We start from the raw sequence: 14,756 nt of genomic DNA, 5'->3' as shown, positions 1-14,756 counted from the left end.
ATGTTACGAAGCATTTGTTCATCTAACTTTAAACAATGTGAGGTATTCTTTCTCGATTTGATATTAATTTGATTGAAATGTATTCAAATACATAATGAAAGTGTGCGAAATTACGTACCCCCCGCTCAACCTTGCTATATCGAAACATATTTTCTTGATTTTACACCATTTAATGCTTTGTAAAAAGATAAGTCAGAACTAGATTTACACTCCAAACTTTCGCTAGCTTCCTTTATAATTCTTGGGCCCATATTACCCAGTGTTTTAACATGTATGTAGCTACCACACTCATTCTATCTTTGTGACCAATCCTTTTTGCTATGTTTACCAATATATCATTGTGTAATCCAAGATTAAATGTACTATTTTTTATCACATGAAGCTAAACATAGCTATTTATTCGTATATAGTTAACGAATATATCGATGGCATTTGAAGACTAAGACTGTCGCTGTCAACTTTGCAATCCAAATTTTCAGGGTACACACTTTGTATCTTCACACAATAGAACACAATAGTGGACCCAGAAATGTTCCGAAAATACGGAAGTCATGTGGAATCCTATTTTCGCTTTCACGATATATTTGTTATTTGGATTTGCTGTGGGAATTGACATATTTGATACGTTTTTAAAGTATGTCGACCAATTCAAGAAGTCTTACGTGAACCATCCAGATGAGTTACATACCAGATTTAATATATTTAAGGTATTAATTTTGTATCCGCAACGGTACACAGATTCAATCTTCTGACCGACGAGACTATAATGCTCGATACGGCTAGTCCGGACATGAGCATTTTCGACTTTAAAAGTTTTTTACCGACTTTTTTTCAGATGAAAAGCTATCAGTAATGGACATAATGTTAGCATTTATTGCACTATTTGCTAATTTACATTTATGCAAGTGATGTTATTTTAAGCATAGTGTTCGTACAATAGTAAGGACAATTTGTAAAAAGACAATTAATAAACTAAAATAAGTTAGATCTAGATAACTAAATAAATGAAGCATAATAAGATATAAGATGTTGAGTTTCTATGATAATAAATAACAAAGACATAAAGTACAGTTTCTATGATATTACATAACACAGACATAAGGCACAGTTTCTATGATATTACATAACACACACATAAGGTACAGTTTCTACATAACACACACATAAGGTACAGTTTCTATGATAGTACATAACACACACATAAGGTACAGTTTCTATGATAGTACATAACACGACATAAGGTACAGTTTCTATGATATTACATAACACACACATAAGGTACAGTTTCTATGATATTACATAACACACACATAAGGTACAGTTTCTATGATATTACATTCCAATATTAAATCTGAATGTACAGTATGAAGTGTCTTCAATGATTCTTTTCAGGGAAATTTGATCAGAATTGAAAAATTGAATCAACAAAACAAGTCATCTGCTTGGTATGGAATCAACAAATTTTCAGATCTTACACCAGAGGAATTCAAAGGTATTTTTTTTAAAATCAGTTTAGTTCTTAACTTACTTAAGACAACTTGAGATGCTGTGAGCCAGTTCACTTTGACATGGCTAAAATATCATACAGACAAAATATGATGTTTTATTACAGAAATGATTTTCAGTTCATTCATGTTGACTCCAGAAAAATGTTGAACCTCATATTTGACTGCCGCATATCTGTTATTTCAGCATCTTACTTAACTGATCTGAAGCCACATCATGTTCACCATCCCCTGAGGGCCCGGGGTTATGTAACGCAACCAGAAAAGTTCCACTCCTTAAATATACCCAAGAAACTGGACTGGTTGGTATTCCTTTACATATGACGAAAACCAAAGGTGTACAATAGTATGCTTGTTAGATTGACTAAAAAGCCTGCTAAACACCTAAAGTTAAATATCAATGGTCATGTATATAGACCAAACAGTTTTATCATAAAACAAAACATGCTATTTTATGGTAAGTCAGTTTTATGTCATTATAACCAAAACAGCATTTATTTTATCGGTCAATAAAACATAGGTACAGTGCATAAGAGAAAAGGTTCTCATGATATGTGACTGAAGATTTCTGTTTAGTTGACAACAAGAAATATACAATAAGAAAAAATGTATATATCAAAACAATTATAAACAACCAAAAACAAATCTAATGATACTGATTTTATACATCTGTACTGTCCTAAAATTATTACAGTATTATATTATTTTCATCAGGAGGAACTTTAAGAACCAAAGTTACGTGAGTCCAGTGAAGAACCAAAATAGCTGTGGTGGATGCTGGTATGTGTTGTTGGGGATATATGTACTAAACATGCACATTTATAGTGTGTTGTTTTAAAATACCACAACAGATCTTAAAAATGTTAAAATAGTGGAAACATTCCTAATATCACAGAGTGCTTATATACACTGTAGATTGTAAATAGTAATGTTTTACTGGTTAATATCTACTAAAATACAATGTTTTACCGGTTAATATCTACTAAAATACAATGTGTTACTGGTCAATATCTACTAAAATACAATGTGTTACTGGTTAATATCTACTAAAATACAATGTTTTACTGATTAATATCTACTAAAATACAATGTTTTACTGGTTAATATCTACTAAAATATAATGTTTTACTGGTTAATATCTACTAAAATACAATGTGTTACTGGTTAATATCTACTAAAATACAATGTGTTACTGGTTAATATCTACTAAAATACAATGTTTACTGGTCAATATCTACTAAAATACAATGTGTTACTGGTTAATATCTACTAAAATACAATGTGTTACTGGTTAATATCTACTAAAATACAATGTTTACTGGTCAATATCTACTAAAATACAATGTGTTACTGGTTAATATCTACTAAAATACAGTGTGTTACTGGTTAATATCTACTAAAATACAATGTTTTACTGATTAATATCTACTAAAATACAATGTTTTACTGGTTAATATCTACTAAAATACAATGTGTTACTGGTTAATATCTACTAAAATACAATGTGTTACTGGTTAATATCTACTAAAATACAATGTTTACTGGTCAATATCTACTAAAATACAATGTGTTACTGGTTAATATCTACTAAAATACAGTGTGTTACTGGTCAATATCTACTAAAATACAATGTGTTACTGGTTAATATCTACTAAAATACAATGTTTTACTGGTTAATATCTACTAAAATACAACGTGTTACTGGTCAATATCTACTAAAATACAATGTGTTACTGGTTAATATCTACTAAAATACAATGTTTTACCAGTTAATATCTACTAAAATACAATGTTTTACTGGTCAATATCTACTAAATTACAATGTGTTACTGGTTAATATCTACTAAAATACAATGTGTTACTGGTTAATATCTACTAAAATACAATGTCTTACTGGTTAATATCTACTAAAATACAATGTGTTACTGGTTAATATCTACTAAAATACAGTGTGTTACTGGTCAATATCTACTAAAATACAATGTGTTTCTGGTCAATATCTACTAAAATACAACATGTTACTGGTTAATATCTACTAAAATACAATGTTTTACTGGTTAATATCTACTAAAATACAATGTGTTACTGGTCAATATCTACTAAAATACAATGTGTTACTGGTCAATATCTACTAAAATACAATGTTTTACTGGTCAATATCTACTAAAATACAATGTGTTACTGGTTAATGTCTACTAAAATACAATGTTTTACTGGTCAATATCTACTAAAATACAATGTGTTACTGGTTAATATCTACTAAAATACAATGTTTTACCAGTTAATATCTACTAAAATACAATGTTTTACTGGTCAATATCTACTAAATTACAATGTGTTACTGGTTAATATCTACTAAAATACAATGTGTTACTGGTTAATATCTACTAAAATACAATGTCTTACTTGTTAATATCTACTAAAATACAATGTGTTACTGGTTAATATCTACTAAAATACAGTGTGTTACTGGTCAATATCTACTAAAATACAATGTGTTTCTGGTCAATATCTACTAAAATACAACATGTTACTGGTTAATATCTACTAAAATACAGTGTGTTACTGGTTAATATCTACTAAAATACAATGTTTTACTGGTTAATATCTACTAAAATACAATGTTTTACTGGTTAATATCTACTAAAATACAGTGTGTTACCGGTCAATATCTACTAAAATACAATGTGTTACCGGTCAATATCTACTAAAATACAATGTGTTACTGGTTAATATCTACTAAAATACAATGTGTTACCGGTCAATATCTACTAAAATACAATGTGTTACTGGTTAATATCTACTAAAATACAATGTGTTACTGGTTAATATCTACTAAAATACAATGTGTTACCGGTCAATATCTACTAAAATACAAAGTTTTACTGGTTAATATCCACTAAAATACAATGTTTTACTGGTTAATATCTACTAAAATACAATGTGTTACTGGTTAATATCTACTAAAATACAATGTTTTACTGGTTAATATCTACTAAAATACAATGTTCTACTGGTCAATATCTACTAAAATACAGTGTTTTACCGGTCAATATCTACTAAAATACAGTGTGTTACTGGTTAATATCTACTAAAATACAATGTTTTACTGGTCAATATCTACTAAAATACAGTGTGTTACTAGTTAATATCTACTAAAATACAATGTGTTACTGGTTAATATCTACTAAAATACAGTGTGTTACTGGTTAATATCTACTAAAATACAATGTGTTACTGGTTAATATCTACTAAAATACAGTGTTTTACTGGTTAATATCTACTAAAATACAATGTTTTACCGGTCAATATCTACTAAAATACAGTGTGTTACTGGTCAATATCTACTAAAATACAATGTGTTACTGGTTAATATCTACTAAAATACAGTGTGTTACTGGTCAATATCTACTAAAATACAATGTGTTACTGGTTAATATCTACTAAAATACAATGTGTTACCAGTTAATATCTACTAAAATACAATGTGTTACTGGTTAATATCTACTAAAATACAATGTGTTACCAGTTAATATCTACTAAAATACAATGATTTACTGGTCAATATCTACTAAAATACAATGTTTTATTGGTTAATATCTACTTAAATACAATGTTTTACTGGTTAATGTTTACTTAAATACAATGTTTGATTGATAGATGGTGTTCTGTACATCTGAATCAATATATTACAGGGCCTTCTGTACAGCTGAGTTAATATATTACAGGGCCTTCAGTACAGCTGAATTAATGTATTACAGGGCCTTCAGTACAGCTGAGTTAATATTTTACAGGGCCTTTAATACAGCTGAGTTAATATATTACAGGGCCTTCAGTACAGCTGAGTTAACGGAGAGCATGTATGCCATACAGAAACACTTACCACCCCCAGACCTTAGTGTACAGGAAATCATAGACTGTGCAATGTACAACTCAGGATGTACAGGTGGCGACACCTGTGCTGCCATGCAGTGGCTTGTTGATGTGAGTAATCAACTGTTGGTATGAAAGTGTTAATTTCCATATGTCAGTGATGCACAGTTATGTCCCCTGGTCAGTGATACACAGCTATGTCCCCTGGCCAGTGATACATAGTTATGTCCCCTGGTCAGTGATACACAGTTATGTCCCCTGGTCAGTGATACACAGTTATGTCCCCTGGCCAGTGATACACAGTTATGTCCCCTGGCCAGTGATACACAGTTATGTCCCCTGGTCAGTGATACACAGTTATGTCCCCTGGCCAGTGATACATAGTTATGTCCCCTGGTCAGTGATACACAGTTATGTCCCCTGGTCAGTGATACACAGTTATCTCCCCTGGCCAGTGATACACAGTTATGTCCCCTGGCCAGTGATACATAGTTATGTCCCCTGGTCAGTGATACACAGTTATGTCCCCTGGTCAGTGATACACAGTTATGTCCCATGGTCAGTGATACACAGTTATGTCCCCTGGCCAGTGATACACAGTTATGTCCCCTGGTCAGTGATACACAGTTATGTCCCCTAGCCAGTGATACATAGTTATGTCCCCTGGTCAGTGATACACAGTTATCTCCCCTGGCCAGTGATACATAGTTATGTCCCCTAGCCAGTGATACACAGTTATGTCCCCTAGCCAGTGATACACAGTTATGTCCCCTGGCCAGTGATACACAGTTATGTCCCCTAGCCAGTGATACACAGTTATGTCCCCTGGCCAGTAATACTGACTACTATATGTAATTACCTATTTCAGAGCCATGTTCCCCTGGTCTCTGATAAAGACTACCCTCTGACAGATGAGTCCGACTACTGTAAGCTTTTGCCAACTTCATCAACAGGAGTCAAGGTCAGCAACTATACCTGTCGCTCGTAAGTATACCTCTAAGTAAACTATATATCTTACCTGTCACTGGAAAGAATACCTCTTAGTAAACTATATATCTTATATATCTTACCTGTCACTTGTAAGTATACCTCTTAGTAAACTACATATCTTACCTGTCACTGGTAAGTACACCTCTTAGTAAATTATATATCTTACCTGTCACTGGTAAGTATACCTCTTAGTAAATTATATATCTCACCTGTCACTGGTAAGTATACCTCTTAGTAAATTATATATCTTACCTGTCACTGGTAAGTATACCTCTTAGTAAACTATATATCTCACCTGTCACTGGTAAGTATACCTCTTAGTAAACTACATATCTTACCTGTCACTGGTAAGTACACCTCTTAGTAAATTATATATCTTACCTGTCACTGGTAAGTATACCTCTTAGTAAATTATATATCTCACCTATCACTGGTAAGTATACCTCTTAGTAAATTATATATCTTACCTGTCACTGGTAAGTATACCTCTTAGTAAACTATATATCTCACCTGTCACTGGTAAGTATACTTCTTAGTAAACTATATCTCACCTGTCACTGGTAAGTATACCTCTTAGTAAACTATATATCTTACCTGTCACTGGTAAGTATACCTCTTAGTAAACTATATATATCTTACCTGTCACTGGTAAGTATACCTCTTAGTAAACTATATATCTTACCTGTCACTGGTAAGTACACCTCTTAGTAAACTATATATATCTTACCTGTCACTGGTAAGTATACCTCTTAGTAAACTATATATCTCACCTGTCACTGTAAGTATACCTCTTAGTAAACTATATATCTTACCTGTCACTGGTAAGTACACCTCTTAGTAAACTATATATCTTACCTGTCACTGGTAAGTACACCTCTTAGTAAACTATATATCTTACCTGTCACTGTAAGTATACCTCTTAGTAAACTATATATCTTACCTTTCACTGGTAAGTACACCTCTTAGTAAACTATATATCTCACCTGTCACTGGTAAGTACACCTCTTAGTAAACTATATATATCTTACCTGTCACTCGTAAGTACACCTCTTAGTAAACTATATACATGTATATCTCACCTGTCACTGGTAAGTACACCTCTTGGTAAACTATATATATCTTACCTGTCACTGGTAAGTATACCTCTTAGTAAACTATATATCTTACCTGTCACTGGTAAGTACACTTCTTAGTAAACTATCTTACCTGTTACTGGTAAGTATACCTCTTAGTAAACTATATATCTCATCTGTCACTGGTAAGTACACCTCTTAGTAAACTACATATCTTACCCATCACTGGTAAGTACACCTCTTAGTAAACTATATATCTTACCTGTCACTGGTAAGTATACCTCTTAGTAAACTATATATATCTTACCTGTCACTGGTAAGTACACCTCTTAGTAAACTATATATCTTACCTGTCACTGGTAAGTATCTTACCTGTCACTGGTAAGTACACCTCTTAGTAAACTATATATCTTACCTGTCACTGGTAAGTACACCTCTTAGTAAACTATATATATCTTACCTGTCACTGATAAGTGCACCTCTTAGTAACTATATATCTTACCTGTCACTGGTAAGTATACCTCTTAGTAAACTATATATCTTACCTGTCACTGGTAAGTACACCTCTTAGTAAACTATATATCTTACCTGTCACTGGTAAGTATACCTCCTAGTATATCTTAGCTGCAGCCTCTTGGTATAGGTATTTTTTGTTACCCTCGGAAGTTTATATTGAGAATGGTGTTTCTGATATTCTGGAGAATTACAAATTTATACTCTTACCTCCTAGTACTACTGACTGACTATTGATGATAGGATCATACTATCAAATTTCATTGATTTGATGTTCATTCACATATTTTGTCACCCAACTCATAGTAATAATTGACTGTTAAGTTTCACATTATTAGATTTTAAGGATTTTAAGTAGGTAAATAACCTGATTGAGTTTTACAAAATGGCTTTAGATACCAATAACATGTCCTTCCTTGTAACTCTAGCTGTTCCTCACTATCACAAAATGGAGATCCTGTGTAAGCTTTACCGTAAATATTTTATACCTCCATTCAGATATCTACAAAACGAGCAGGACATGCTTATGTTGTTGTCGGACGGGCCACTGACAGTGTCAGTTGATGCCACACTGTGGGCTAATTATCAAGGTGGCATCATTCAGCATCACTGTGGCACCACCATCAACCATGCAGTTGTCATCGTTGGCTACGACCTCACAGGTAAATATAGACCCAACCACAGGGGTTAAACCCCTACAGACACAACCACAGGGGTTAAACCCCTACAGACACAACCACAGGGGTTAAACCCCTACAGACACAACCACAGGGGTTAAACCCCTACAGACACAACCACAGGGGTTAAACCCCTACAGACACAACCACAGGGGTTAAACCCCTACAGACACAACCACAGGGGTTAAACCCCTACAGACACAACCACAGGGGTTAAACCCCTACAGACACAACCACAGGGGTTAAACCCCTACAGACACAACCACAGGGGTTAAACCCCTACAGACACAACCACAGGGGTTAAACCCCTACAGACACAACCACAGGGGTTAAACCCCTACAGACACAACCACAGGGGTTAAACCCCTACAGACACAACCACAGGGGTTAAACCCCTACAGACACAACCACAGGGGTTAAACCCCTACAGACACAACCACAGGGGTTAAACCCCTACAGACACAACCACAGGGGTTAAACCCCTACAGACACAACCACAGGGGTTAAACCCCTACAGACACAACCACAGGGGTTAAACCCCTACAGACCCAACCACAGGGGTTAAACCCCTACATACACAACCACAGGGGTTAAACCCCTACAGACCCAACCACAGGGGTTAAACCCCTACAGACACAACCACAGGGGTTAAACCCCTACAGACACAACCACAGGGGTTAAACCCTACAGACACAACCACAGGGGTTAAACCCCACAGACACAACCACAGGGGTTAAACCCCTACAGACACAACCACAGGGGTTAAACCCCTACAGACACAACCACAGGGGTTAAACCCCTACAGACACAACCACAGGGGGTTAAACCCCTACAGACACAACCACAGGGTTTAAACCCCTACATACACAACCACAGGGGTTAAACCCCTACAGGACACAACCACAGGGGTTAAACCCCTACAGACACAACCACGGGGGTTAAACCCCACAGACCAACCACAGTGGTTAAACCCCTACATACACAACCACAGGGGTTAAACCCCCACAGACACAACCACAGGGGTTAAACCCCCCACAGACACAACCACAGGGGTTTAAACCCCCACAGACACAACCACAGGGGTTAAACCCCTACAGACCCAACCACAGGGGTTAAACCCCTACAGACACAACCACAGGGGTTAAACCCCTACAGACACAACCACAGGGGTTAAACCCCTACAGACACAACCACAGGGGTTAAACCCCTACATACACAACCACAGGGGTTAAACCCCTACAGACACAACCACAGGGGTTAAACCCCTACAGACACAACCACAGGGGTTAAACCCCTACAGACACAACCACAGGGGTTAAACCCCTACATACACAACCACAGGGGTTAAACCCCTACAGACACAACCACAGGGGTTAAACCCCTACATACACAACCACAGGGGTTAAACCCCCACAGACACAACCACAGGGGTTAAACCCCTACAGACACAACCACAGGGGTTAAACCCCTACAGACACAACCACAGGGGTTAAACCCCTACAGACACAACCACAGGGGTTAAACCCCTACAGGCCCAACCACAGGGGTTAAACCCCTACAGACACAACCACAGGGGTTAAACCCCTACAGACACAACCACAGGGGTTAAACCCCTACAGACACAACCACAGGGGTTAAACCCCTACATACACAACCACAGGGGTTAAACCCCTACAGACACAACCACAGGGGTTAAACCCCTACAGACACAACCACAGGGGTTAAACCCCTACAGACACAACCACAGGGGTTAAACCCCACAGACACAACCACAGGGGTTAAACCCCTACAGACACAACCACAGGGGTTAAACCCCCTACAGACACAACCACAGGGGTTAAACCCCCACAGACACAACCACAGGGGTTAAACCCCTACATACACAACCACAGGGGTTAAACCCCCTACAGACACAACCACAGGGGTTAAACCCCTACAGACACAACCACAGGGGTTAAACCCCTACAGACACAACCACAGGGGTTAAACCCCTACAGACACAACCACAGGGGTTAAACCCCTACAGACACAACCACAGGGGTTAAACCCCTACAGACACAACCACAGGGGTTAAACCCCTACAGACACAACCACAGGGGTTAAACCCCTACAGACACAACCACAGGGGTTAAACCCCCACAGACACAACCACAGGGGTTAAACCCCTACAGACACAACCACAGGGGTTAAACCCCTACAGACACAACCACAGGGGTTAAACCCCTACAGACACAACCACAGGGGTTAAACCCCCACAGACACAAACCAGGAGATTTGTATGTCTTGGGAACATTCTATAGGGGATATTTGTACATTGTATGTTTTGTAAAATTCTATACGGGATATTTGTATGTCTTGTAAACATTCTATACAGGAGATTTGTATGTCTTGTAAACATTCTATAGGGGAGATTTGTATGTCTTGTAAACATTCTATATTGGAGATTTGTATGTTTTGTAAACATTCTATACTGGAGATTTGTATGTCTTGTAAACATTCTATAGGGGAGATTTGTATGTCTTGTAAACATTCTATATTGGAGATTTGTATGTTTTGTAAACATTCTATACAGGAGATTTGTATGTCTTGTAAACATTCTATACAGGAGATTTGTATGTCTTGTAAACATTCTATACGGGATATTTGTATGTCTTGTAAACATTCTATATTTGAGATTTGTATGTTTTGTAAACATTCTATACAGGAGATTTGTATGTCTTGTAAACATTCTATATTGGAGATTTGTATGTCTTGTAAACATTCTATATTGGAGATTTGTATGTCTTGTAAACATTCTATATTGGAGATTTGTATGTCTTGTAAACATTCTATACGGGAGATTTGTATCTCTTGTAAACATTCTATACGGGAGATTCGTATGTCTTGTAAACATTCTATACTGGAGATTTGTATGTTTGTAAACATTCTATACAGGAGATTTGTATGTCTTGTAAACATTCTATATTGGAGATTTGTATGTCTTGTAAACATTCTATACTGGAGATTTGTATGTTTGTAAACATTCTATACAGGAGATTTGTATGTCTTGTAAACATTCTATATTGGAGATTTGTATGTCTTGTAAACATTCTATGACATGTACTCGAATGTTAAGGCTGAAGTTAAACTGTCTGACGGCTCGTTATCACATCCATTTGATTGTAGTTCTGGAGTGAGGCAAGGATGTATTTTAAGTCCACTACTATTTGCCATTTATATTAACGAACTTTCACACATGCTAAATGAGGAATTTGAGTATCGTACAGGGATCTGTGTATCAGATGTGTTCCGAAACTTAACCCACCTGCTATTCGCAGATGACTTAGTACTGATAAGTGATACGGTTATTGGTCTACAGAGAAAACTTGACATTCTGGCAAAATACTGCAAGAAGTGGAATATGAAGGTCAACTTGGATAAAACCAATGTGATTGTGTTTAAAAATGGTGGACATCTCTCAGCATCTGAAAAGTGGTTTTATAATGGTAACACCATCACAAATGTTAGTTACTATAAATATCTAGGGCTTCTCTTCTCGTGTCGTCTGAAATGGAGTAAAGCATGTAAAACGCTTGCCCAACAAGCTTCCAAGGCATTAAATATGGTAAAAAGTTGTCTCGTGAAACTTGGTAGAAGAGATCCCAAGGTGGCATTCAAACTATTTGATTCCATGATTTCTCCGATCCTATTCTATGGAGCTGAAATATGGGGAACTGAATACCAAAAGGACATAGAAGCTGTCCATCAAAGATTCTGTAAATGGATCCTATGTACTGGTATCAACACCAATAATAATATAGCCATTGGAGAGTGTGGACGTCACGAGTTGTGTGTGAAGTACATGTGTAAACCTATTAAGTACTTATTGCGTCTATTCAAAATGGACCAAAATCGTCTCCCTAAACAATGTTATATGATGCTCCACAACCTGGATCAACATGGGAAAACTACATGGTGCACCAAAATCAAACACCTCCTTTTTAGCAATGGTTTTGGATTAGTGTGGCAATTCCAATATGTAGGTGATGTCAAGACATTTATGGAGTTGTTCAGGCGTCGACTCTGTGACATCAATTTACAAAAATGGTCAGAATACATTCATAACTCGTCAAAGTGTGATTTTTACTGCAAAATCAAACCATATATTATGACAGAGCAATATTTAAGTAACATGTCGTTCACCTTAAGGTATGCCCTTGCCAATCTTCGCTGTTCCACACACAGACTAGAAATCGATCTAGGTAGGAAAATAGGCATTCCACGTGAGGAGAGGCTGTGCAAAATCTGTAATTCTAAGGAGGTGGAGGATGAACTTCATTTTATGTTGAAGTGCCCAATACTGAGGGATATACGAGTTGCATTCATTCCCCGTTGGTGCTATGTAAACCCTTCCCTAGGTAACTTGGTGAAATTACTCGGGTCAGATGATAACTTTATATTGAGAAATGTTGCAATCTTTATTAAGAAGGCAAATGATGTAAAATATGAAATATTAACCATGACATAATAGTCCTCAGACATTATGCCAGTAAAATAACTAATTCTGGAATTACTCATGATCAATTAAAACAAACATTTAACTTAATATGACATTTTAAGAGACAGAAGTCAATATCCATTTGTGAAACCAGAATAGTCTATAGATAGCATGAATTAACTGAAGTACAGTGTAATTCCAAGATGAAATGAAATATTGAGCATTGAAAAATGTAATTATATCATATTACAATTGTATATATATTTTATGTGATGTCAAAAATGTATTGTATATTGAAATGGTACTGTGGGCTGGAGGCCTGTAATGTGCAAATAAAACCATTATTATTATTATTATTATTATTATTATTATTATTAAACATTCTATAATATAGGAGATTTGTATGTGTTGTAAACATTCTATATTGGAGATTTGTATGTCTTGTAAACATTCGATACAGGAGATTTGTATGTCTTGTAAACATTCTATACAGGAGATTTGTATGTCTTGTAAACATTCTATAATATAGGAGATTTGTATGTCTTGTAAACATTCTATAATATAGGAGATTTGTATGTCTTGTAAACATTCTATACAGGAGATTTGTATGTCTTGTAAACATTCTATACAGGAGATTTGTATGTCTTGTAAACATTCTATATTGGAGATTTGTATGTGTTGCTACATGCTAACCTTGGTAGTCCCTCATTGACAGGTGACATCCCCTACTACATAGTGAGGAACTCCTGGGGACCAGACTTTGGTATAAACGGTTATCTACACGTCAAAATAGGAGAAAATATGTGTGGTAAGTCATCTGTAAATCATAATACAGGTATATATACCTCACATGAGGAAACAAGATTGTCACAATATTTCTCAGATTTATTGTAGATTACATTTTGATCAATCATATAGATAGTAGGGTGGATCAGTGTCATAGATAGTAGGGTGGATCAGTGTCATAGATAGTAGGGTGGATCAGTGTCATAGATAGTAGGGTGGATCAGTGTCATAGATAGTAGGGTGGATCATTGTCATAGATAGTAGGGTGGATCAGTGTCATAGATAGTAGGGTGGAACAGTGTCATAGATAGTAGGGTGGATCAGTGTCATAGATAGTAGGGTGGATCAGTGTCATAGATAGTAGGGTGGATCAGTGTCATAGATAGTAGGGTGGATCAGTGTCATAGATAGTAGGGTGGATCAGTGTCATAGATAGTAGGGTGGATCAGTGTCATAGATAGTAGGGTGGACCAGTGTCATAGATAGTAGGGTGGATCAGTGTCATAGATAGTAGGGTGGATCAGTGTCATAGATAGTAGGGTGGATCATTGTCATAGATAGTAGGGTGGATCAGTGTCATAGATAGTAGGGTGGATCAGTGTCATAGATAGTAGGGTGGATCAGTGTCATAGATAGTAGGGTGGATCAGTGTCATAGATAGTAGGGTGGATCAGTGTCATATAATCATGTATTTCTGTGTGAGACATGTGCTGTGAATATCTCTGTAATTCCACTAATTAACTTTTACAGGTATAGGAGGACACGTGTCAACTCTGTAATTCCACTAATTAACTTTCACAGGTATAAGAGGACACGTGTCAACTCTGTAATTCCACTAATTAACTTTTACAGGTATAGGGGA

The 14,756-nt window shown here is 36.1% G+C and overlaps 1 protein-coding gene across 1 annotated transcript; it reads left to right on the top strand.

Annotated features, from left to right (window-relative positions):
* Positions 1-522: 522 nt before the first annotated feature.
* On the top strand, positions 523-13,890 carry LOC117328757 (cathepsin O-like; the record flags this gene model as incomplete). Its single annotated transcript, XM_033886283.1, is given in 8 exon segments — positions 523-707; positions 1,393-1,492; positions 1,693-1,807; positions 2,220-2,285; positions 5,333-5,489; positions 6,247-6,362; positions 8,453-8,616; positions 13,824-13,890. Coding segments are annotated over 8 exon segments (941 nt in total), but the record flags the coding sequence as incomplete, so codon positions are not given.
* Between the last annotated feature and the right edge of the window lie 866 nt (positions 13,891-14,756).

The sequence above is a fragment of the Pecten maximus genome, chromosome 6, assembly GCF_902652985.1.
Source record: "Pecten maximus chromosome 6, xPecMax1.1, whole genome shotgun sequence".
Taxonomy (NCBI): Eukaryota; Metazoa; Mollusca; class Bivalvia; order Pectinida; family Pectinidae; genus Pecten; species Pecten maximus.
The sequence above is the reverse complement of the archived record's forward strand: the minus strand, read 5'-3'. Positions and strand labels throughout refer to the sequence as shown.